General features: G+C 34.8%; 1 protein-coding gene across 2 annotated transcripts in view; it reads right to left on the bottom strand.

Annotated features, from left to right (window-relative positions):
- DYNC2H1 (dynein cytoplasmic 2 heavy chain 1) overlaps window positions 1-19,598 on the bottom strand; it is a 372,035-nt gene that overhangs the window by 128,175 nt on the left and 224,262 nt on the right. For both annotated transcript variants that reach the window (XM_004282190.3, XM_049714064.1), the window contains exons 78-80: window positions 18,252-18,362; window positions 11,761-11,916; window positions 3,342-3,417 (exon numbers count right to left, since the gene is read on the bottom strand). In XM_004282190.3, the coding sequence (XP_004282238.2) occupies window positions 3,342-3,417; window positions 11,761-11,916; window positions 18,252-18,362 (343 nt within the window). The remainder of the gene's footprint in view (window positions 1-3,341; window positions 3,418-11,760; window positions 11,917-18,251; window positions 18,363-19,598) is intronic.

The following is a 19,598-nucleotide window of genomic DNA, read 5'->3' as shown; positions in this document are numbered from 1 at the left end:
CGACTCAATATTGTTAAAATGACAATACTACCTACCCAAGGCAATCTAAAGATTCAATGCAATCCCTATCAAATTACCAATGGCATTTTTCATAGAACTGGAACAAAAAATTTTACAATTTATATGGAAACACAAAAGATCCCAAATGGCCAAATCTATCTTGAGAAAGAAGAATGAAACTGGAGTAATAAGCTGACTTCAAACTATACTACAAAGCTACAGGAATCAAAACAGTATGGTACTAGCACAAAAACAGACATATAGATCAACAGAACAGGATAGAAACCCCAGAAATAAACCCATGCACTTAGGGTCAATTCATCTACAACAAAGGAGGCAAGAATATACAATGAAGAAAAGATAGTCTCTTCAATAAGTGGTGCTACATGTAAAAAGTTGGACAGCTACATGTAAAAGAATGAAATTAGAACATTCTCTAACACCATATACAAAAATAAACTCAAAATGGATTAAAGACCTAAATGTAAAAATGGATACTATTTTTTTTTGATGTGGGCCATTTTTAAAGTCTTTACTGAATTTGTTACAATATTGCTTCTGTTCTATGTCTTGGTTTCTTGGCTGCAAGGCACATGGGATCCCAGTTCCCCAACCAGGGATCAAACCTGCATTGGAAGGTGAAGTCCCAACCACTGGACCGCCAGGGAAGTCCCTAACACTGGATACTACTGATGTAAAACTCCTACAGGAAAACACAGGCAGGACACTCTTTGACATAAATCATAGCAATATTTTTTGGATCTGTCTCCTAAGGTGAAAGAAATAAAAATAAAAGTAAACAAATGGGACCTAATTAAACTTAAAAGCTTTTGTACAACAAAGAAAACCATTAACAAAACAAAAAGACAACCTATGGAAAGGAAGAAAATATTGGCAAATGATGAACTGACAAGGGATTAATTTCCAAAATATGCAAACAGCTCATACAGCTCAATATAAAAAACAAACAAACAAGACAACCAAAAACATGGGCAGAAGACCTAAACAGACACTTCTCCACAGAAATTATACAGATTGCCAACAGGCACATGAAAAGATGCTCAACATTGATGATTATTAGGAAAATGCAAGTGAAAACTACAATGAGGTCAGAATAACCATCATCAGAAAGTCTACAAACAATAAATGCTAAAGAGGCTGTGGAGAAAAGGGAACCCTCCTACACTGTTGGTGAGAATGTAAATTAGGGCTTTCACTATTGAGAACAGTATGAAGTTCCTTAAAAAGCTAAAACTAGCATTACCATATGATCCTGCGATCCCACTCCTGGGCATATATCCAGAAAAGATTAAAACTCTCATTAAAAAAGATACATGCACTCCAATGTTCATAGCAGCACTATTTACAATAGCCAAGATATGGAAGCAACCCAAATGTCCATCAACAGATGAATGGATAAAGCAGATGTGCTATATATATAATGGAATATTACTCAGCCATAAAAAAGAATAATGCCATTTGCTGCAACATGGATGGACCTAGAAATAATCATATTAAGTCATACAGAAAAAGAAAATTATCATATGATATCATTTATATGTGGAATCTAAAAAAATGATACCAATGAACTTATTTACAAAACAAGAAATAGAATCACAGACATAGAAAACAAACTTATGGTTACCAAAGAGGAAGTGCGTGGGGGATAAATTTGGAATTTGGGATTAACAGATACACACTACTATATATAAAATAGATAAACAAGGGCCTACTATATAGCACAGGGAACTATATTCAGTATCTTGTTATAACCTACATGGGAAAAGAATCTGAAATATATATATATATATATATATATATATTTTATATATATATATGTACAATGGAATAACTTTGCTGTGCACATGAAACATTGTAAGTCAACTATACTTCAATAAAAAATTAAAATAAAAGAAAACTACAAAAAAAATGGGATTTGTCCACATGCTAGACGTCTATCCTTATCCTTTCATGGAAACCAAGTTACAGAATAAATGATGATGCCATTAATTCAACCAACTTTAACAGTGCCTACTACCATGGGCTAGGTCCTGCTACAGATGTTAAGGACATACAGAGTAAACAAAATAGTCAAAGACCTTGTTTAATGCAGATTACACTCTAGTTGGAAAAGACGAACAACATTTTAAAAAATGAATGAATAAACAGGAAAGTATAAGGTAGCAGTAATGTATTAAAACAATTAAACAGAACATGGGGATAGAAAACAATTAGAAAATTACTTTAGATTTAGTGATAATAAAAAGCTTTTCTGAAGAGGATACCTCTAAGCTGAGATGTGAATGATAAGAGAAGAAAATCATATAAAGCTTTGGGAGAGGAGCATTTCAGACAGAAGGAAGAGCACCTACCAAAACCTTCAGGTAGGAACAAGCCTGGTTTGTTCAAGGAACAGAAAGAAGATAAATGTGGTTGTAGGTTTTGAAAGTGAATTATATGCTTTACTTTACTTTTCTAAAAAATAAATTTGTTTACTCTGTGGAGAATTTTTGAAAGAATCTATTTCTTGGACTACCAAGGATTGATGAAGTTGAAGGATGAGAACAGAATCTTGATGTGATTTGGACGTGGAGGGGACAGAAATTGCCAAAGCATTGGATGTCTGAGGATAAGAAAGAGAGAAGAATCAAGGATTATTCATAGGCTTTGAACCTGAACAACTACATGAATGGTGGTGCCATTTACTGAAATGCGGCAGACTCAGGGAAGAGTAGTTTGGCAAGGCTACAAGATGGTCGGGGAGACAAGAATCTAGAGTTGTTTAGAATAGTTTTAAGTTTGAGAGTCCTATCAACATACTCTCTTCTCTAATCCATCATTGCTCTAAACTCTAGTGTTAGCTTGAGTTGGCCCTGAGCAATAACCCTCAGGGATTGGACCATTCCTGTCTTCAGGAGGCTATTATTTGTACCTTGATTCCTGATTTCTACTTAATCATACAATTGTGATTCTACAGATTCTTGGTCTACCATATTCTTGAATTTTAACAATTCCTTTGAAAGAGATATGAATAATTTAGTTGAAGCCTGAAACTTGTGAAGGCCGTGAAGTAAAGACAAGGTCATTCTAGCTTTCTGCTTCCTGAGAGCTACAGATCAACCAGAAATCTAATGGATTATATCAAAACCAATGACCACAATAGATAATATATGAACTTTCACAAGCATGGAATTCAAAACATTAAATACAAAATGAAAAGCAAAAAGCAAATTTTATAATAGGAAGTCAAGTCACTCTTGAAAAAAACCCTATTTTTAATAAGAGCTCAAAAATTTTTTTCATTGACACCAGAGGTCAAAGTTTTCATCATTAGAACTTACCATCGAAGAGTCTGTCAATAATGCTGTAACCAGCCCGAAGATCTGATAAAGAAAACTCATAAAACTTGGTCCAACCCTATCAAAACAAATTTTTAAAAAATTAAAGAACTACAAGCAGTGTTAAAAAATATATATGCATATATCATTGCCCTTACAATCTTAAAAAGAATGTTCAATACAGACTAAAAGAAAAAAACGGCAACTACTGAGAATTTTTAATAAAAACAATAAAACAATACCTCTAAAGTAAGAGTAATTAAAAAAGTAAATTTATTGATCTCTATAGCATGCAAAGGATTTTATAATGTCATAAATGTTTTTATCACTTAAATATGTGGCAGAAGAGTCATATATAGAAAGAACAAATTGGCGTAGTAAATCATTGAGTCTACATAGAGTGTATACATTGAGAGATTTCCTATAATTTGGTCCTTCAGAATTTTGGATTTTCTCTACAAACATGAAAACAGAAATATTACGAAAATTATTTAAAGGTCTAAAGGCATATAGTATTATTTTCTGCACATTTGACCCACAAAGCATTTATATTGTAACTAAATAAAATTATAAACCTACAGCTAATAGCTACTATGCTTGTATAAAAAGAACATTCAAAGACATTTATATGTGATAGAAAATAATATGAAATAATTAAAAATAATTTCTATAGGGCTTTCATCAACTATGACTAGTAATTAGTTTTATGCAATAAGTTCAAACTAAAATCTATTTAGACTTGAATAATATTCAGAAATATTGATACAAATTTAATTTATTCATTCATCATTCAAAAAGATTTATTAAGTGCACATTATATGTCAGGCTCTGGGAATAAAAGAATGAGCAAAAGCATATATAATCCCTGTTTCCATGTAGCTTTCAGTCAAATGTCAGGGGAGGGGTGGATACAATCAATTACTCAAATACACATACAATTACAAACTGTAATATGTTTAAGGAAAAGAAACATATTTGGTATATATAAGAAAGAGCTCTGACCTAATATAAAAGATAAGGGAAAGTCACCCTGGTGGGGAAAGGGTAAGAAATGACAGAAAAACAAAAGTAGATAGATAGTTAGGACAATGAAATGAAAGAATTTTTGTATTGGATTGTAATGGAGGATGAAGATGCCAAAAAGAGAGATATTAAGAATGACTTCTAAGCTCATGGCTTATTCAAATTGATGTTGGCAACATTCACTCACAGGTGGAACACTGAAAGAATACAAGGTTTGGAAAGGGATAACATGAGATCAATGAACAAAGTGTTCAACAAAAACTTACTGAGTGTCTGCTATATACTTGGCACTGTTTTTGTCAATGAAAATATAGCAGTAAACAAAAGAGGCAAAAATCTGTGCTCTTGAGAAGCTAATGTTCTAGTACTTGGATCTAGAATATGTGCATCTTCAGTCATTTTTGAGACATCTAACTAGATAGGTCAAATAAACAGTTGGATATATAAACCTAGATCTTAGTTGGTCTGAGTTGGATATAAAAATTTGGAGGTCACTAGCATTTAGATAGTTATTTTTTTTAATAATATTATAGATATTGTGAAAACAAAAAAGATTTCAGTTAACTATACCTAAGTTAAACTATACCTAAGAATTAAAAATCTGTAAGGGAGACACAGACCTTCAAGATGGCAGAGGAGTAAGACATGGAGATCACCTTCCTCCCCACAAATACATCAAAAATACATCTATATGTGAAACAACTCCTACAGAACACCTACAGAATGCTGGCAGAAGACCTCAGACTTCCCAAAAGGCAAAAAACTCCCCACATACCTGGGTAGAGTGAAGGAAAAAAGAAGAAACAGAGACAAAAGAATAGGGATGGGACCTGCACCTCTGGGAGGGAGCTGTGAAGGAGGAAAAGTTTCCACACCCTAGGGAGCCCCTTCCCTGGCAGACATGGGGGGTGGGCAGGGGAGAAGCTTCGGAGCCATGGAGGAGAGCACGGCAACAGGGGTGCAGAGGGCAAAGCAGAGAGATTCCTGCATAGAGGACTGGTGCTGACCACCACTCACCAGCCTGAGATGCTTATCTGCTAACCTGCCAGGGCAGGTGGGGGCTGGGAGCTGAGGCTTGTGCTTCAGAGGTCAGACCCCAGGGAGAGGACTGGGGTTGGCTGCATGAACACAGACTGAGGGGGTTAGTGCGCCACAGCTAGCTGGGACGGTGTCCAGGAAAATGTCTGGACCTACCAGAGAGGCAAGAGACCGTTGTTTTGGGGTGTGCAAGGAGAGGGGCTTCCTGCTCCAAGTGCCCACAGATGGCAGAGCACTGCCTAAGCAAGCCCGAGAGACGGGCATGAGTCGCGGCTATCATCTCAAACTGCAGAGGTGAGCAAGGACTGCTACTGCTGCCGCCACTGCCACCAAATATTCTGTGTGCAAGCGCAGGTCACTACCCACATACCCCCAGAAGCCTGTGCATCACGCCACTTCCAGGGTCCCATTATCCAGGGTCAACTTCCCTGGGAGAACACATGACGTGCCTCAGGCTGTTACAAAGTCACACAGGCCTCTACTGCTGCAGACACACCCCGCATTGCAATTGAGACTACCATACCCCTCCCTCTCCCCAGTCTGAGTGAGCAAGAGAGCCCTAATCAGACACTATTTTAACCCCCTCTTGTCTGGGCAGGGAACAGATGCCTAAGGCTGGCCTACACTCAGAGGCGGAGACAAAACCAAAGCTGAGCCCCAGGAGTTGTGCAAACAAAGAAGAGAAAGGGTGATTTCTTCATGCAGCCTTAGGAGCAGTGCATTAAATCCACGCAGTCAGCTTGGTAAACCCTGCCGGGGTGGAATACCTGAATAGACAATGAGTGTTCCCAAAACTGAGGGGGTGGACTTTGGGGGCAACTGTGAACTTGGGGTTTGCTTTCTGCATTTGATTCCTTTTTGGTTTCATGTTTATCTTAGTTTAGTTCTTAGTGTTTGTTTTCATTTGTGGGTTTGTTTATTCATTTAGTTGCTCTCTTCCTTTTTTTTGAAAGGAAATCAAGAAATCAGAAATCAAGACAGTATGGTACTGGCACAAAAACAGAAATATAGATCAATGGAACAAGACAGAAAGGCCAGAGATAAACCCACGCACATATGGTCACCTTATTTTTGACAAAGGAGGTAAGAATATACAATGGAGAAAAGACAGCCTCTTCAATAAGTGGTGCTGGAAAAACTGGACAGTTACATGTAAAAGAATGAAATTAGAACACTCCCTAACACCATACACACAAAAAAACTCAAAATGGATTAAATACCTAAATGTAAGGCCAGACACTATAAAACTCTTAGAGGAAAACACAGGCAGAACCCTCTATGACATAAATCACAGCAAGATCCTTTTTGACCCACCTCCTAGAGAAATGGAAATAAAAAGAAAAATAAAGAAATGGGACCTAATGAAACTTAAAAGCTTTTACACAGCAAAGGAAACCATACACAAGATGAAAAGGCAGCCCTCAGAATGGGAGAAAATATTTGCAAATGAAGCAACCGACAAAGGATTAATCTCCAAAATATACAAGCAGCTCATGCAGCTCAATATCAAAAGAACAAACAATCCAGTCCAATAATGAGTGGAAGACTTAAAGAGACATCTCTCCAAAGAAGATAAACAGATTGCCAACAGACACATGAAAGGATTCACAACATCACTAATCACTGGAGTAATGCAAGTCAAAACTACAATAAGTTATCACCTCACACCAGTGAGAATGGCCATCATTAAAAAATCTACACACCATAGATGCTGGAGAGCATGTGGAGGAAAGGGAACTCTCCTGCACTGTTGGAGGGAATGTAAATTGATACAGCCACTATGTAGAACAGTATGGAGGTTCCTTAAAATACTAAAAATAGAACTATCATATGAGCTAGCAATCCCACTACTGGGCATATACCCTGAGAAAACCATAATTCAAAAAGTGTCATGTAGCAAAATGTTCATTGCAGCGCTATTTACAATAGCCAGGACATGGAAGCAACCTAAGTGTCCATCAACAGATGAATGGATAAAGAAGACGTGGCACATATATACAACGGAATATTACTCAGCCAGAAAAAGGAATGAAACTGAGTTATTTGTAATGAGGTGGATGGACCTAGAGACTGTCATACAGAGTGAAGTAAGTCAGAAAGAGAAAAACAAATACCGTATGCTAACACATATATATGGAATCTAAAAAAAAAAAAAAGAAAGAAAATGGTAAGAAGAACCTAGGGGCAAGATGGGAATAAAGATGCTGACCTACTAGAGAAAGGACTTGAGGATATGGGGAGGGGGAAGGGTAACCTGGGACAAAGTGAGAGAGTGGCATGGACATATATACACTACCAAATGTAAAATAGATAGGTAGTGGGAAGCAGCCGCATAGGACAGGGAGATCAGGTCGGTGCTTTGTGACCACCTAGAGGGGTGGGATAGGGAGGGTGGGAGGGACGGATATGAAAGAGGGAAGAGATATGGGGATATATGTGTATGTATAATTGATTCACTTTGTTATAAAGCAGAAACTGACACACCATTGTAAAGCAATTATACCCTAATAAACACATTTAAAAAAAAAAAGGAGAAAAAAAAAAGAAGATATGGCACATATATACAATGAAATATTACTCAGCCATAGAAAGAAATGAAATTGAGCTATTTGTAGTGAGGTGGATGGACTTAGAGTCTGTCATGCAGAGTGAAGTAAGTCAGAAAGAGAAAAACAAATATGTATGCTAACACATATATATGGAATCAAAAAAAAGAAAAAAGGTTCTAAGAACCTAGGGGTAGGACAGGAAAAAAGACACAGATGTAGAGAATGGACTTGAGGACAAGGGGAGGGGGAAGAGTAAGCTGGGACGAAGTGAGAAAGTAGCATTGACATATATACATTACCAAATGTAAAATAGATAGCTAGTGGGAAGCAGCTGCATAGCACAGGGAGATCAGCTTGGTGCCTTGTGACCACCTAGAGGGGTGGGATAGGGAGGTCGGGAGGGAGGCTCAAGAGGGAGGGGATATGGGGATATATGTATACATACAGCTGATTCACTTTGTTATACAGCAGAAACTAACACAACATTGTAAAGCAATTATACTCCAATAAAGATGTTAAGAGAAAAAAATGTGTAAGGGATACGTACCCATCGGCAGTTAACAAAGTTCTCATAACATTTTAAATAAACTTTCTACCAACTCAAAACAAAGTCTTATTAATAAAATTTCTTATATAACTCTATTAGATCTTATTTGTGAAGAAAAATGCTCATTTCAACATTTTAAAAATACCTTAAAAATTAATCAGTATTCATAAAACTCTCAAGACTGTTGCTATCAATATTACTTAATATAGCAACTTCCAACTAAAATACTAATTCTGAAATAAGAACTATACTCTGTAAAGCACAGTTACTGATATACTGCTAGATGATTAATGATTTTTTAAAAATATGGTACAAAAATTTGAATGGTAATTTTTGTTATTCATATCACAATTCCTGACAGAAATTATGTTGTAAATTGTGGAGAGATTCTCAGTAGCCAATCAAATCCTATTTATCTGACATGGAAATCCAGGCACTGTGTAAAGTGCTCTTATGAATGAGATTAAGCCTGTTATAAAGGTACTCACAAACTAGTAAGAATAACACAATATCAAAGAATAACAAATATAAAACAAAACTGACATTACATCAAATGCAGTATTAGAGGTACAATATACATGTGTAAAATAGGGAAGTTAACACAGCACTGCAATGAAAAACAGCAAAGGAATAATCTTTTACTAACACAGGGAATGAAAACTAAGTTGAATTAACAGTGGATCTTTACTTCTCAAAGTTGGCTGTTAAAAAAAAAAAAAGCAAAACCAAATAAGGAAAAGAAGTAAAATAGAGTTTGTGGAGTTCATATCCCTATGACATGACATCTAGCAATTAATGGCATTCAATATTTTGTCTGCTTTTACCTCTAAATTTATGATTTTTATCAGAGCAGAATGTTTTTTTAAATGACATTTTCAAATATTTTTGTTTGTGTGAAAATGAACTGCTATATCCTCTATGTAGAGCATTTTGGTAATGTTCATGAACTTTTAAAAATACACATATCTTTTGAAGCAAACATTCTACATTTAGGAATTGGCCACCATGAACAAGTGTTAAATGAGGCAATCATAGGGATATCCATTGCAATATTTTTTGTAATAGCAAAGATTAAAGAAAATATTTATGCCCATCTAACAATACAAACTGCCTAAAAATATTTATACGGATATCATGAATACAAATCATATTTTAAAATTAGGTGTTAAATAGGTACTAATATTTAACAATCTCTAAAATGTATTGGTTAATAAAGCAAAGTACAGAACTGTATGTATAATGTGCTGCCATTTGAATTAAAAAGAACATATGTGTGCATATAAATGCATAAAATATATTTGTGTATTTATATAATATCTCTGAAGGACATCCAAGAAATGGTGAACAGTAGGTGCCCTGGAAATACAAACTGAGTGGCAGGGGATAAGGAGGGAGGAGACTAAATCTTAATTTGCAAGCTTTTTCATAGCTTTTTAATTTATAATATGTGCATGTGTCACAATAAAAAATGAAAACTGGGCTTCCCTGGTGGCGCAGTGGTTGAGAGTCCGCCTGCCGATGCAGGGGACACGGGTTCGTGCCCCAGTCCGGGAGGATCCCACATGCCGTGGAGCGGCTGGGTCCATGAGCCATGGCCGCTGAGCCTGCGTGTCTGGAGCCTGTGCTCCGCAACGGGAGAGGCCACAACAGTGAGAGGCCCACGTACCACACACAGACAAAAAAAACAAACAAAAAACCCCCCAAAAACCAAAAAAAAACTAATTTTGTTTTTAAAATGTAAGTTTTGTTTTCTCATAAAAATGCATCACTATGACTATTCTTCATGTATGCATCAGGATTAACTGATACATTACCTAAGGATGAATGTCAGAGAAATTAGGGGCAAAGGCTTTAGAAGATGGTGAGCCTGCCCATTTCCAAGCTCAAGTTAATTACCATCGAGATTAACTGTCCTACTTTTGTAAAATAAAAATAATAAGCGTACCCTTTAATAAGTATAGTGTGTAAAATATATGAAACAAACATTGCTATTATTATTTACTATTTCATTGGTTTGACAAATATTTATTGATAGGCTATACCAGGCACTGTGTTAAGCACTTCTAAACATACACTATTTCATTTAATCCTCACAACAAAGGTAAATATGATCATTATTCACATTTTACAGTCAAGGGGATAAAGTAATTTACCTAAGGTCATACAGCAAGGAAATTCTAGAGTCAGGACTGAAACTCCAGAACCTATGCTCTTATTTTGATATGCAACTGAAATATAGAGAAAGGCTAAAAGGTGGGCAGATGGGGAGGGCAGTTTGAGGAAAGATTATCCCAAAAGAAGTAGACAAAGTTTAAAAAAAGAGGATAGTTTCCCATCCATTTAAAGATGGAAGAATGCTGAAATTTTTGCTAAGATAGGCATTTGGCAAGAAGATCAGAGCATGGTACCAGCTAGGACTGCCATGGCCATGAAAAACTGTGCTCTATTGGTGGTTTAAAAATAAAATCTAGAGCCTACGGTGAGAAAGCTTGATGGATTAAAAGACCATAAAGAAGTCCCATGTGACTGAGGTGTAGAGAACAGATAGAAAAAAAGGGGCCTGGGAAGAGGTTGAAAAGATAGGCAAATATTTCCTTCTGGATCATGGTAAGAAATGTGCATATTTTTTCCCAAGTACAGTGGAATTCCATTTGATGGGTGTTAAGCAGAGGAGTGAAAAAATCAAAATTACATATTAGAAAAATAATTCTGGCTGCTAAATGGAAAAAGCAGGTAGAAGAGTTGGAAAAGTAATTCAGGTGAGAGGTGATGAGGCTTGAAAAGAATAGTGAGGAGAAATGTACAGATTTGAATTACATTTTAGAAGTAGAATCAACAGGATTTAAACACAAGTTGAGTAGGGAAGAAAACCATACCAAGAACAACTCCTATGCTTCTAACTTAGGGAAGTAAACAGATATCAATGCCTATTATTGAGCAGAATATACTAAAGGAAAAACAGGTATGGGAACTCGGTTTTTGAACATTTTTGAACTGGTGAGATATTAACCATAAAAATGATACCTAACAATGATGAATTATGATGGCTCACACATTGTTCTAAACACTTTAATTCAAAAACATGTGAACTAGATAACTATATACAGTCCAGAAGATTAACAGAGAAGATGGAATCAGAGATATAAATTTATAAATCATGAATCAAATTAAGAAGTAATCCTAGCTATTTATATTAAACTATAAAAATATTCTAATATGAAAAAATGTACACCTTAGACTATATCCAAGACATGTTCTTACTTACCTGTGGAATGTAATTTCTTCTTTCTTGGCATGCAGCATGAAACCAAGCAAAACTGAAGAGAGCATGAGCTCGATGTATATTATCTTTTTTGCTAATTTGCTCAGAAGTCCAAGATTCGTAAGTACGCATTAAATTTTTCTTCAAACCTGGAGGTGACTAGAGAAAAAACAAACATATTGTTTAAAACATTACAAATAAAATAAATCAGTATTTAACATATTGAGAACATATTTTAAGGCAAAAACTTTTCACCATTACCAAGTTTGACTTAAACTATTTTATTTTGTTACTTCAAAATGTACTAAAGAAGGTGTGGCACATATATACAATGGAATATTACTCAGCCATAAAAAGAAACGAAATTGAGTTATTTGTAGTGAGGTGGATGGGCCTAGAGTCTGTCATACAGAGTGAAGTAAGTCAGAAAAAGAAAAACAAATACCATATGCTAACACATATATATGGAATCTAAAAACAAACAAACAAACGAAAAGATTCTGAAGAACCTATGGGCAGGACAGGAATTAAGATGCAGACATAGAGAATGGACTTGAGGACACGGGGAGGGGGAAGGGTAAGCTGGGACAAAGTGAGAAAGTGGCATAGACTTATATATACTACCAAATGTAAAACAGATAGCTAGTGGGAAGCAGCCTCATAGCACAGAGAGATCAGCTCAGTGCTTTGTGACCACCTAGAGGGGTAGGATAGGGACGGTGGGAGGGAGACTCAAGAGGGAGGAGATACGGGGATATATGTATATGTACAGCTGATTTACTTTCCTATAAAGCAGAAACTAACACACCACTGTAAAGCAATTATACTTCAATAAAGATGTTAAAAAAAACCGTACAAATATAAAACTAGTTTTAAACTCCTTATACCTAATAGCTCATCTCAATTATAAATCCAAAATAGGGTGCAGTGGTTGGGAGTCCACCTGCCGGTGCAGGGGACACGGGTTCGTGCCCCGGACCGGGAGGATCCCACATGCCGCGGAGCAGCTGGGCCCGTGGGCCATGGCCGCTGAGCCTGTGTGTCCAGAGCCTGTGCTCCGTAACGGGAGAGGCCACAACAGTGAGAGGCCCGCGTACCCCCCCCCCCAAAAAAAACCTACACAACCAACAATATTCAAAATAACCAAATAAGTTTTACATGATCATTGAGGTGTTTTACTGAAACAAAACCATCATTTACAGTACAAATTATGATACTGATTATTATCAGGCAGGTGTTTTTGACTTCAATACGCCAGTTCTTTCTCTCCAGTACTATCTGAATTTCCATAAGGACTTCAAATTACTATTTACATGTAATGTCAACTAATCTTCTTTGAACATCAGTCCACTTTACTTAAGGTGGGTATTACCTGACATTGCTAGGCTTATAACACAAATTCAAACCCAGGAACCGAAACTGTACATTGGACTACTACTAGTCAGAAAACACTTATCCACATGTCCAAAATCTGTTTATATTATCTTTTTTAATTATCAAAATGGAAGAAAAAAATTTTTGAATTCTTGGAAAAAGACCAAAATAAATCCATTTCAAAAGTTACCTTGTTTTATAGATAGCTAGTGGGAAGCAGCCGCATAGCACAGGGAGATCAGCTCAGTGCTTTGTGACCACCTGGAGGGGTGGGATAGGGAGGGTGGGAGGGAGGGAGATGCAAGAGGGAAGAGATATGGGAACATATGTATATGCATAACTGATTCACTTTGTTATAAAGCAGAAACCAACACACCATTGTAAAGCAATTATACTCCAATAAAGATTTTTTTTAAAAAAACTTACTTTGTTTTAAAAGTATTTTTTTTCCCTTCAAACTTGTTTCTAACATTAATGAAAAATTCAGAACAGTACTTTAAGAATGCCTGCCACAAAAAAATAATAATTTCCTTTGCAAACCTTTTCATTCTGTTTTCTCTTAAATAAAAACTTTTGTTTTATTAAAAGAAAAAGGGCCTAAGTATTTTTTTTTACTAAGTGCATTTCCAAATGTACACTTTTAAATGAAAATGTTTTGTTTATGAAACAGTTACCAAAATTTTTCATAGAACAGACAAAATTTTCTGAGCACTAAAGAAACTGAACAACCACTTAGGGTTTTTTGTTTTTTGTTTTTTGTTTTAAGACCCTATACTAAAGGTTATGCAAAATGAATAAATCATGTACAATTACAGAGAAAATCATTTACAAATAAAGACTATTAGAAAATGACAAAACAGAAACACTAGTATGTCAAGTTATGAGATAAGGTAAAATATATATTCAACTAAAATATATTCAAAATTCAGACTTAAAATAATTTCAATATTAATTCAAGTTAATTAAATCAATTAAGCATTCAGCATAAGAAATCAGGAAGAATGAAATCCAGTACAAATTAAGGAAAACATAAGGAAGAAAAAATAATGAAAAGAGCAGGAAATTCAGTGAATAGAAAAGAATTAATAAGAAAAAGTAAATCACAAAGTATGACATTGGTTATTTGTGACAAATTTTTTTCTATTTTTTAATTTTATTTTTAAAATTTTTATTGGAGTATAGTTGATTTACAATGTTGTGTTAGTTTCTGCTGTACAGCAAAGTGGATCAGTTATACATATACATATATACACCCTTTTTTAGATTATTTTCCCATATATATGGGAAAAGAAGAGTTCCCTGTGCTATACAGTAGGTCTTCATTTGTTATCTATTTTATAATTCTATTTCTGCTTTGTAGATAAGTTCATTTGTACCTTTTCTTTAGATTCCACATATAAGTGATAACATATGATATTTGCCTTTCTCTGAAAATTACAGGACAGTATCAGTGATGAACATAGACATAAAACTCATCAACAAAATAATAACAAACCAAATCCAACAATACATTAAAAGGATATTACACCATGATCAAGTGGGATTCATCCCAGGATGCAAGGATTTTCAATATTCATGAATCAATCAATATGATACACCACATCAACAAACTGAAGAATAAAAACCATATAATCATCTCAAGAGATGCAGAAAAAGCTTTTGACAGAATTCAACACCAATTTATGATAAAAACTCTCCAGAAAGTGGGCATAGAGGGAACCTACCTCAACACAATAAAAGCCATATATGACAAACCCACAGCAAACATCATTCTCAATGGTGAAAAACTGAAAACATTTCCTCTAAGATCAGGAACAGGACAAAGATGTCTACTCTTACCACTATTATTCAACATAGTTTTGGAAGTCCTAGCCATGGCAATCAGAGAAGAAAAAGGAATAAAAGGATTCCAAATTGAAAAAGAAGTAAAACTGTCACTGTTTGCAGATGACATGATACTACAGTATACACAGAAAACACTAAAGTTGCTACCAGAAACTACTAGAGCTCATCAATGAATTTGGTAAAGTTGTGTGATACAAAATTAATATACAGAAAATCTCTTGCATTCCTATACACTAACAATGAAAGATCAGAAAGAGAAATTAAGGAAACATCCCATTTACCATCACATCCAAAATAAAATACCTAGAAATAAACCTACCTAAGGAGGGAAAAGACCTGTACTCAGAAAACTATAAGATACTGATGAAAGAAATCAAAGATGACACAAACAGATGGAGAGATATACCATATTCTTGGATTGGAGAAATCAATACTGTGAAAATGACTATACTATCCAAAGCAGTCTACAGATTCAATGTAATAAATTTTTAAAAACAACTCCAGCAACTCATCAAAAAGAGAAGAAACAAACAATAAAATGAAGATTCCACAATTTTTAAATACAATAAAACGTGTGTGTACATATGTGTACATATATATAGTAATAATTTTGAACATAATGAACTGCACTATTTCCTGGAATAGTTAAAATCATTTACATTGATTTAAGAAATAGAAAAAAAATTCACCAGTAACTTAAATGAAATTGAAAATTTCCATAAAAATATAATCAAATTACTTCCTAAAAAAGGATACTGGAAGAGGCTACACATTAAGTTAAAATTTTCAAGGAACAGTTCCCCTGATATATGTTAACTCTTCATTTATTGAAATATTACTGTATTCTTCCTAAATGCCACATATTATATAATAAGTAAAAAAAAAGCAAGAAAAAACATAGCCCTTGCCTTCAGGGCTTGTACAATCCAGTTCTGCAATATAGTTTAGTAAAAGAGTATACTGAGAGAGTGGCTGGAGAAGTTCTCTCTTACTAGACATTATAATTGACATTCATTCAATTAATATATTTCCAAATATTAAATCATTTTTGCATTCCTTGGATTAATCCTTAGCTTTTTTCTTCCCTACATGAGACTTAATGCCTTCAGATGGAAAATGGAAGTACTGATCTAAAATAACAGGTAGTTATAAACACCAATAAGATATTTTTCATCAGACAAGAGATTATATAAGAGATTATATTCTACAAGTTGAGAGAAAATGCAAGCAGAATGTTTTAAACCAGTGTTTTAAAAGTTTTAATTCAGTTTCTTATTATTATTTCAGTTATGACTTGGACGAGTTCCACAATATCATTACAAACACATAGAGTTTTGGATGCATCAGGTTTGGGGAGGATCTGCCAAGCATTACACGTTAGAAGGATGGACTGATGGATAGATGTATGGATGAATGGATGGGTGAAGGGAACGAATGAACAAAAGAAGAAAACAAAGACTGAAAATCTAACTTAGCTATGTCAAAAAACAAATGATATGAAAACTGGATATCCATGTGTAAGAGTGAAGTTGGACCCTTACTTTACACCTAATACAAAAATTAACTCAAAATGCATTAAAGACCTAAACCTAAGACCTGAAACTAAAAATTCCTAGAAGAAAACAGGGGAAAAGGTTCATGACGTTGGATTTGGCAATGATTTTTTTGGATATGCCACTAAAAGCACAAGCAACAAAAGCAAAAACAGACAAATGAGACTACATCAAACTAAAAACATCTACGCAGCAAAGGAAACAATCAACACAGTTAAAAGGAACCCCTAATGGAATGAGAGAAAATATTTGTAAGCCGTATATCTGATAAAGGGTCAATATGAAGAATACATAAGAAATTAGTACAACTCAACAACAAAAAATCCAATTAAAAATGGGCAAAAGACTTGAATAGACATTTCTCCAGAGAAGACATACAAATAGCCAACAAGCATATACAAAGATGTTCAACATCACTAAATATAGAGAAATACAAATGAAAACCACAGTGAGATATCACCTCACACTGTTAGGACAGCCACTATTAAAAAAAATACAGGAGGCAATAACAAGTGTTGGTAAGGATCAGAGAAATTGTGTGCTATTGGTGGGAATGTTAAATGGTATACCACAGTGGAACAGTATGGAAGTTCCTCAAAAAATTAAAAATAGAATTACCATATGATCCAGCAATCCCACTCTGGGTATATATCCAAAAAAACTGAAAATACGATCTTGAAGAGATATTTGCCCACCCATGTTCATTGCAACATTATTCATAATAGCCAAGAGGTAGAAAATCTAAATGTCCATGGGCTGATGAATGGATGAAGAAAATGTAGTACACACATATTAATGGGATATTATTCAGCCTTAAGAAAGAAGGAAATGCTGTCATATGCTACAACATGGATGAACCTTGAGGACATCATGCCAAATAAAATAAGCCAGTCACCAAAAGACAAATACTGCATGATTCCACTTATATGAGGGATATAAAGTAGTCAACTCACAGAAACAGAAAGTACAATGGTGGTTGCAAAGGGTGGAGGGAAAGAGAAATAGGGAGTTGCTCTTCAGTGGATACAGTCTCAGTTTTGTGAGATGAAAAAATTTTAGAGATCTGTTATACAACAAGGTACATATGGTTAACACTACTGTACTGTACATTTATAAATGGTTAAGATAGTAAATTTTACATTATGTCTTTTACTACAATAAAAAAACAAAAAATTAATGATATTAAATAATATTTAAAAGAAAAATATAAATGTATTTTTACAAATATATTATTTATGTATATACTTCATCTAAATATACAAAAGTTTTTGAGTGCTTTTTGTCTACAGAGCTTTAGAAGGCATGCTAAATTACTGCACTTACATAATTAGTGATTCAAGTTTTTATTTTTTTCATAAATTTTATTTATTCATTTATTTATGGCTGTGTTGGGTCTTTGTTGCTGCGCGTGGGCTTTCTCTAGTTGCGGCGAGTGGGGGCTACTCTTTGTTGCGGTGTGCAGGTTTCTCATTGCAGTGGCTTCTCTTGTTGCAGAGCACGGGCTCTAGGCACGTGGGCTTCAGTAGTTGTGGCATGCGAACTCTGGTTGTGGCTCACGGGCTCTAGAGCGCAGGCTCAGTAGTTGTGGTGCACAGGCCTAGTTGCTCTGTGGCATGTGGGATCTTCCCAGACCGGGGCTCGAACCCACATGCCCTGCATTGGCGGATTCTTAACCACTGTGCCACCGGGGAAGCCCACGTTTCAAGTTTTAAATCTTCTTACCTCATATGTTATCTTCAAACTTGACTGTAATAAAACTGGAGTAAAGTTGGGATGAACTTCTGCAGTGAGCCAAAGACGAAAGGTATCTTTAGGTTGAAGAATATTCAATTCCTTGTTTATAAAAACAACAAGAATAAAAATCTACTTAAACATACAAATTTCCATTTTATAAATATATTATTTATAAGTACTTATCTTACTAAAATCTTTCCATGATATTCTGATATATTTCTTAATGTTCTGATTATATTTCCTCTAAATTTTCATCTTCTCTATTCCTAGCTTAGTGAAATAGCTAAGAACTTGGATCTAGAACTGGGCCAACTGGGTTGAAATCCAAATTCTGCCACTTATTTGCTGTGTGACCTTGGATTCTTTGACTTAAACTCTCTAAGCAAGGATAATAACCTACCCTCATAGGATTGTATAAAACACAGTGCCCAACACACAGTAAATACAAAATAAGTGTTAGCTATAGTCGTGATGCCTAAACTACGAGCCATCTTCAGGCCTTCAGGTTCTCACTTCTTCAAATCACACTTCCACAGAGTTATATTATAATATCAGTTCCTTTACAGTACAATTTTTAGTGTGTCTTATAGCCTATAATATCCAAAATTCACCATTCAAATTCACCTGCCTGTGCTGTACGCTTTAGTCACTTATTCGAATTTTTATCTCTTGTCTCTTTATTCATCATATTCTTTCTGCCTGTTATTCTCTTGTAACCTGACAAATTCTTACTCATCTGTCAAAATATAATTCAAGTATCATGTTCTGGGAGAATATCTTCTCCGACTCTTCACTACCACAATCCCAAGCAGATTAATCACTGATGGTATTTTGTAAATTCCTTTCTGCAGTATTCATTGTACGACTGTATAGTTATTAATGTGGTCTGTCTCTTCTAAACCAAGCTCCTCGAGAGCAAGTACAAATTTTATACGTAACCAGCACCTAGGACTATTCCTGGCTTTTTTCTGTACTCAGCAAGCACTTGTAAAATGAATGACTAAATGAATGAATGAATGACAAAAGAAATGTTGATAGCTCTAAAAGAGAGTGAAGTCTAAAAATTATCTTAATAAATACGTCTAATACTAAAATTCATTATTATCAAGTGAAATGTAAAGATGACAAAAAATGGCAAGAGAATTGCATGAAAACATTTTGCTTCCTTAAAATTGTAAATTATAAAATGTTTCTATACCTAATAATAATTTTTAAATGTAAAATTGGAATAAAATTTTGCTTTGGGTTAGCATATTTTAAAAAAAGATTAAAAAAGCAATACATTTGTGATACAGTTGAATTTAAAATAAACATAAATTTATATCCAAACAATTC

Source organism: Orcinus orca, chromosome 8 (genome assembly GCF_937001465.1).
Source record: "Orcinus orca chromosome 8, mOrcOrc1.1, whole genome shotgun sequence".
NCBI lineage: Eukaryota > Metazoa > Chordata > Mammalia > Artiodactyla > Delphinidae > Orcinus > Orcinus orca.
This window is presented reverse-complemented; position numbering and strand designations above follow the sequence as displayed.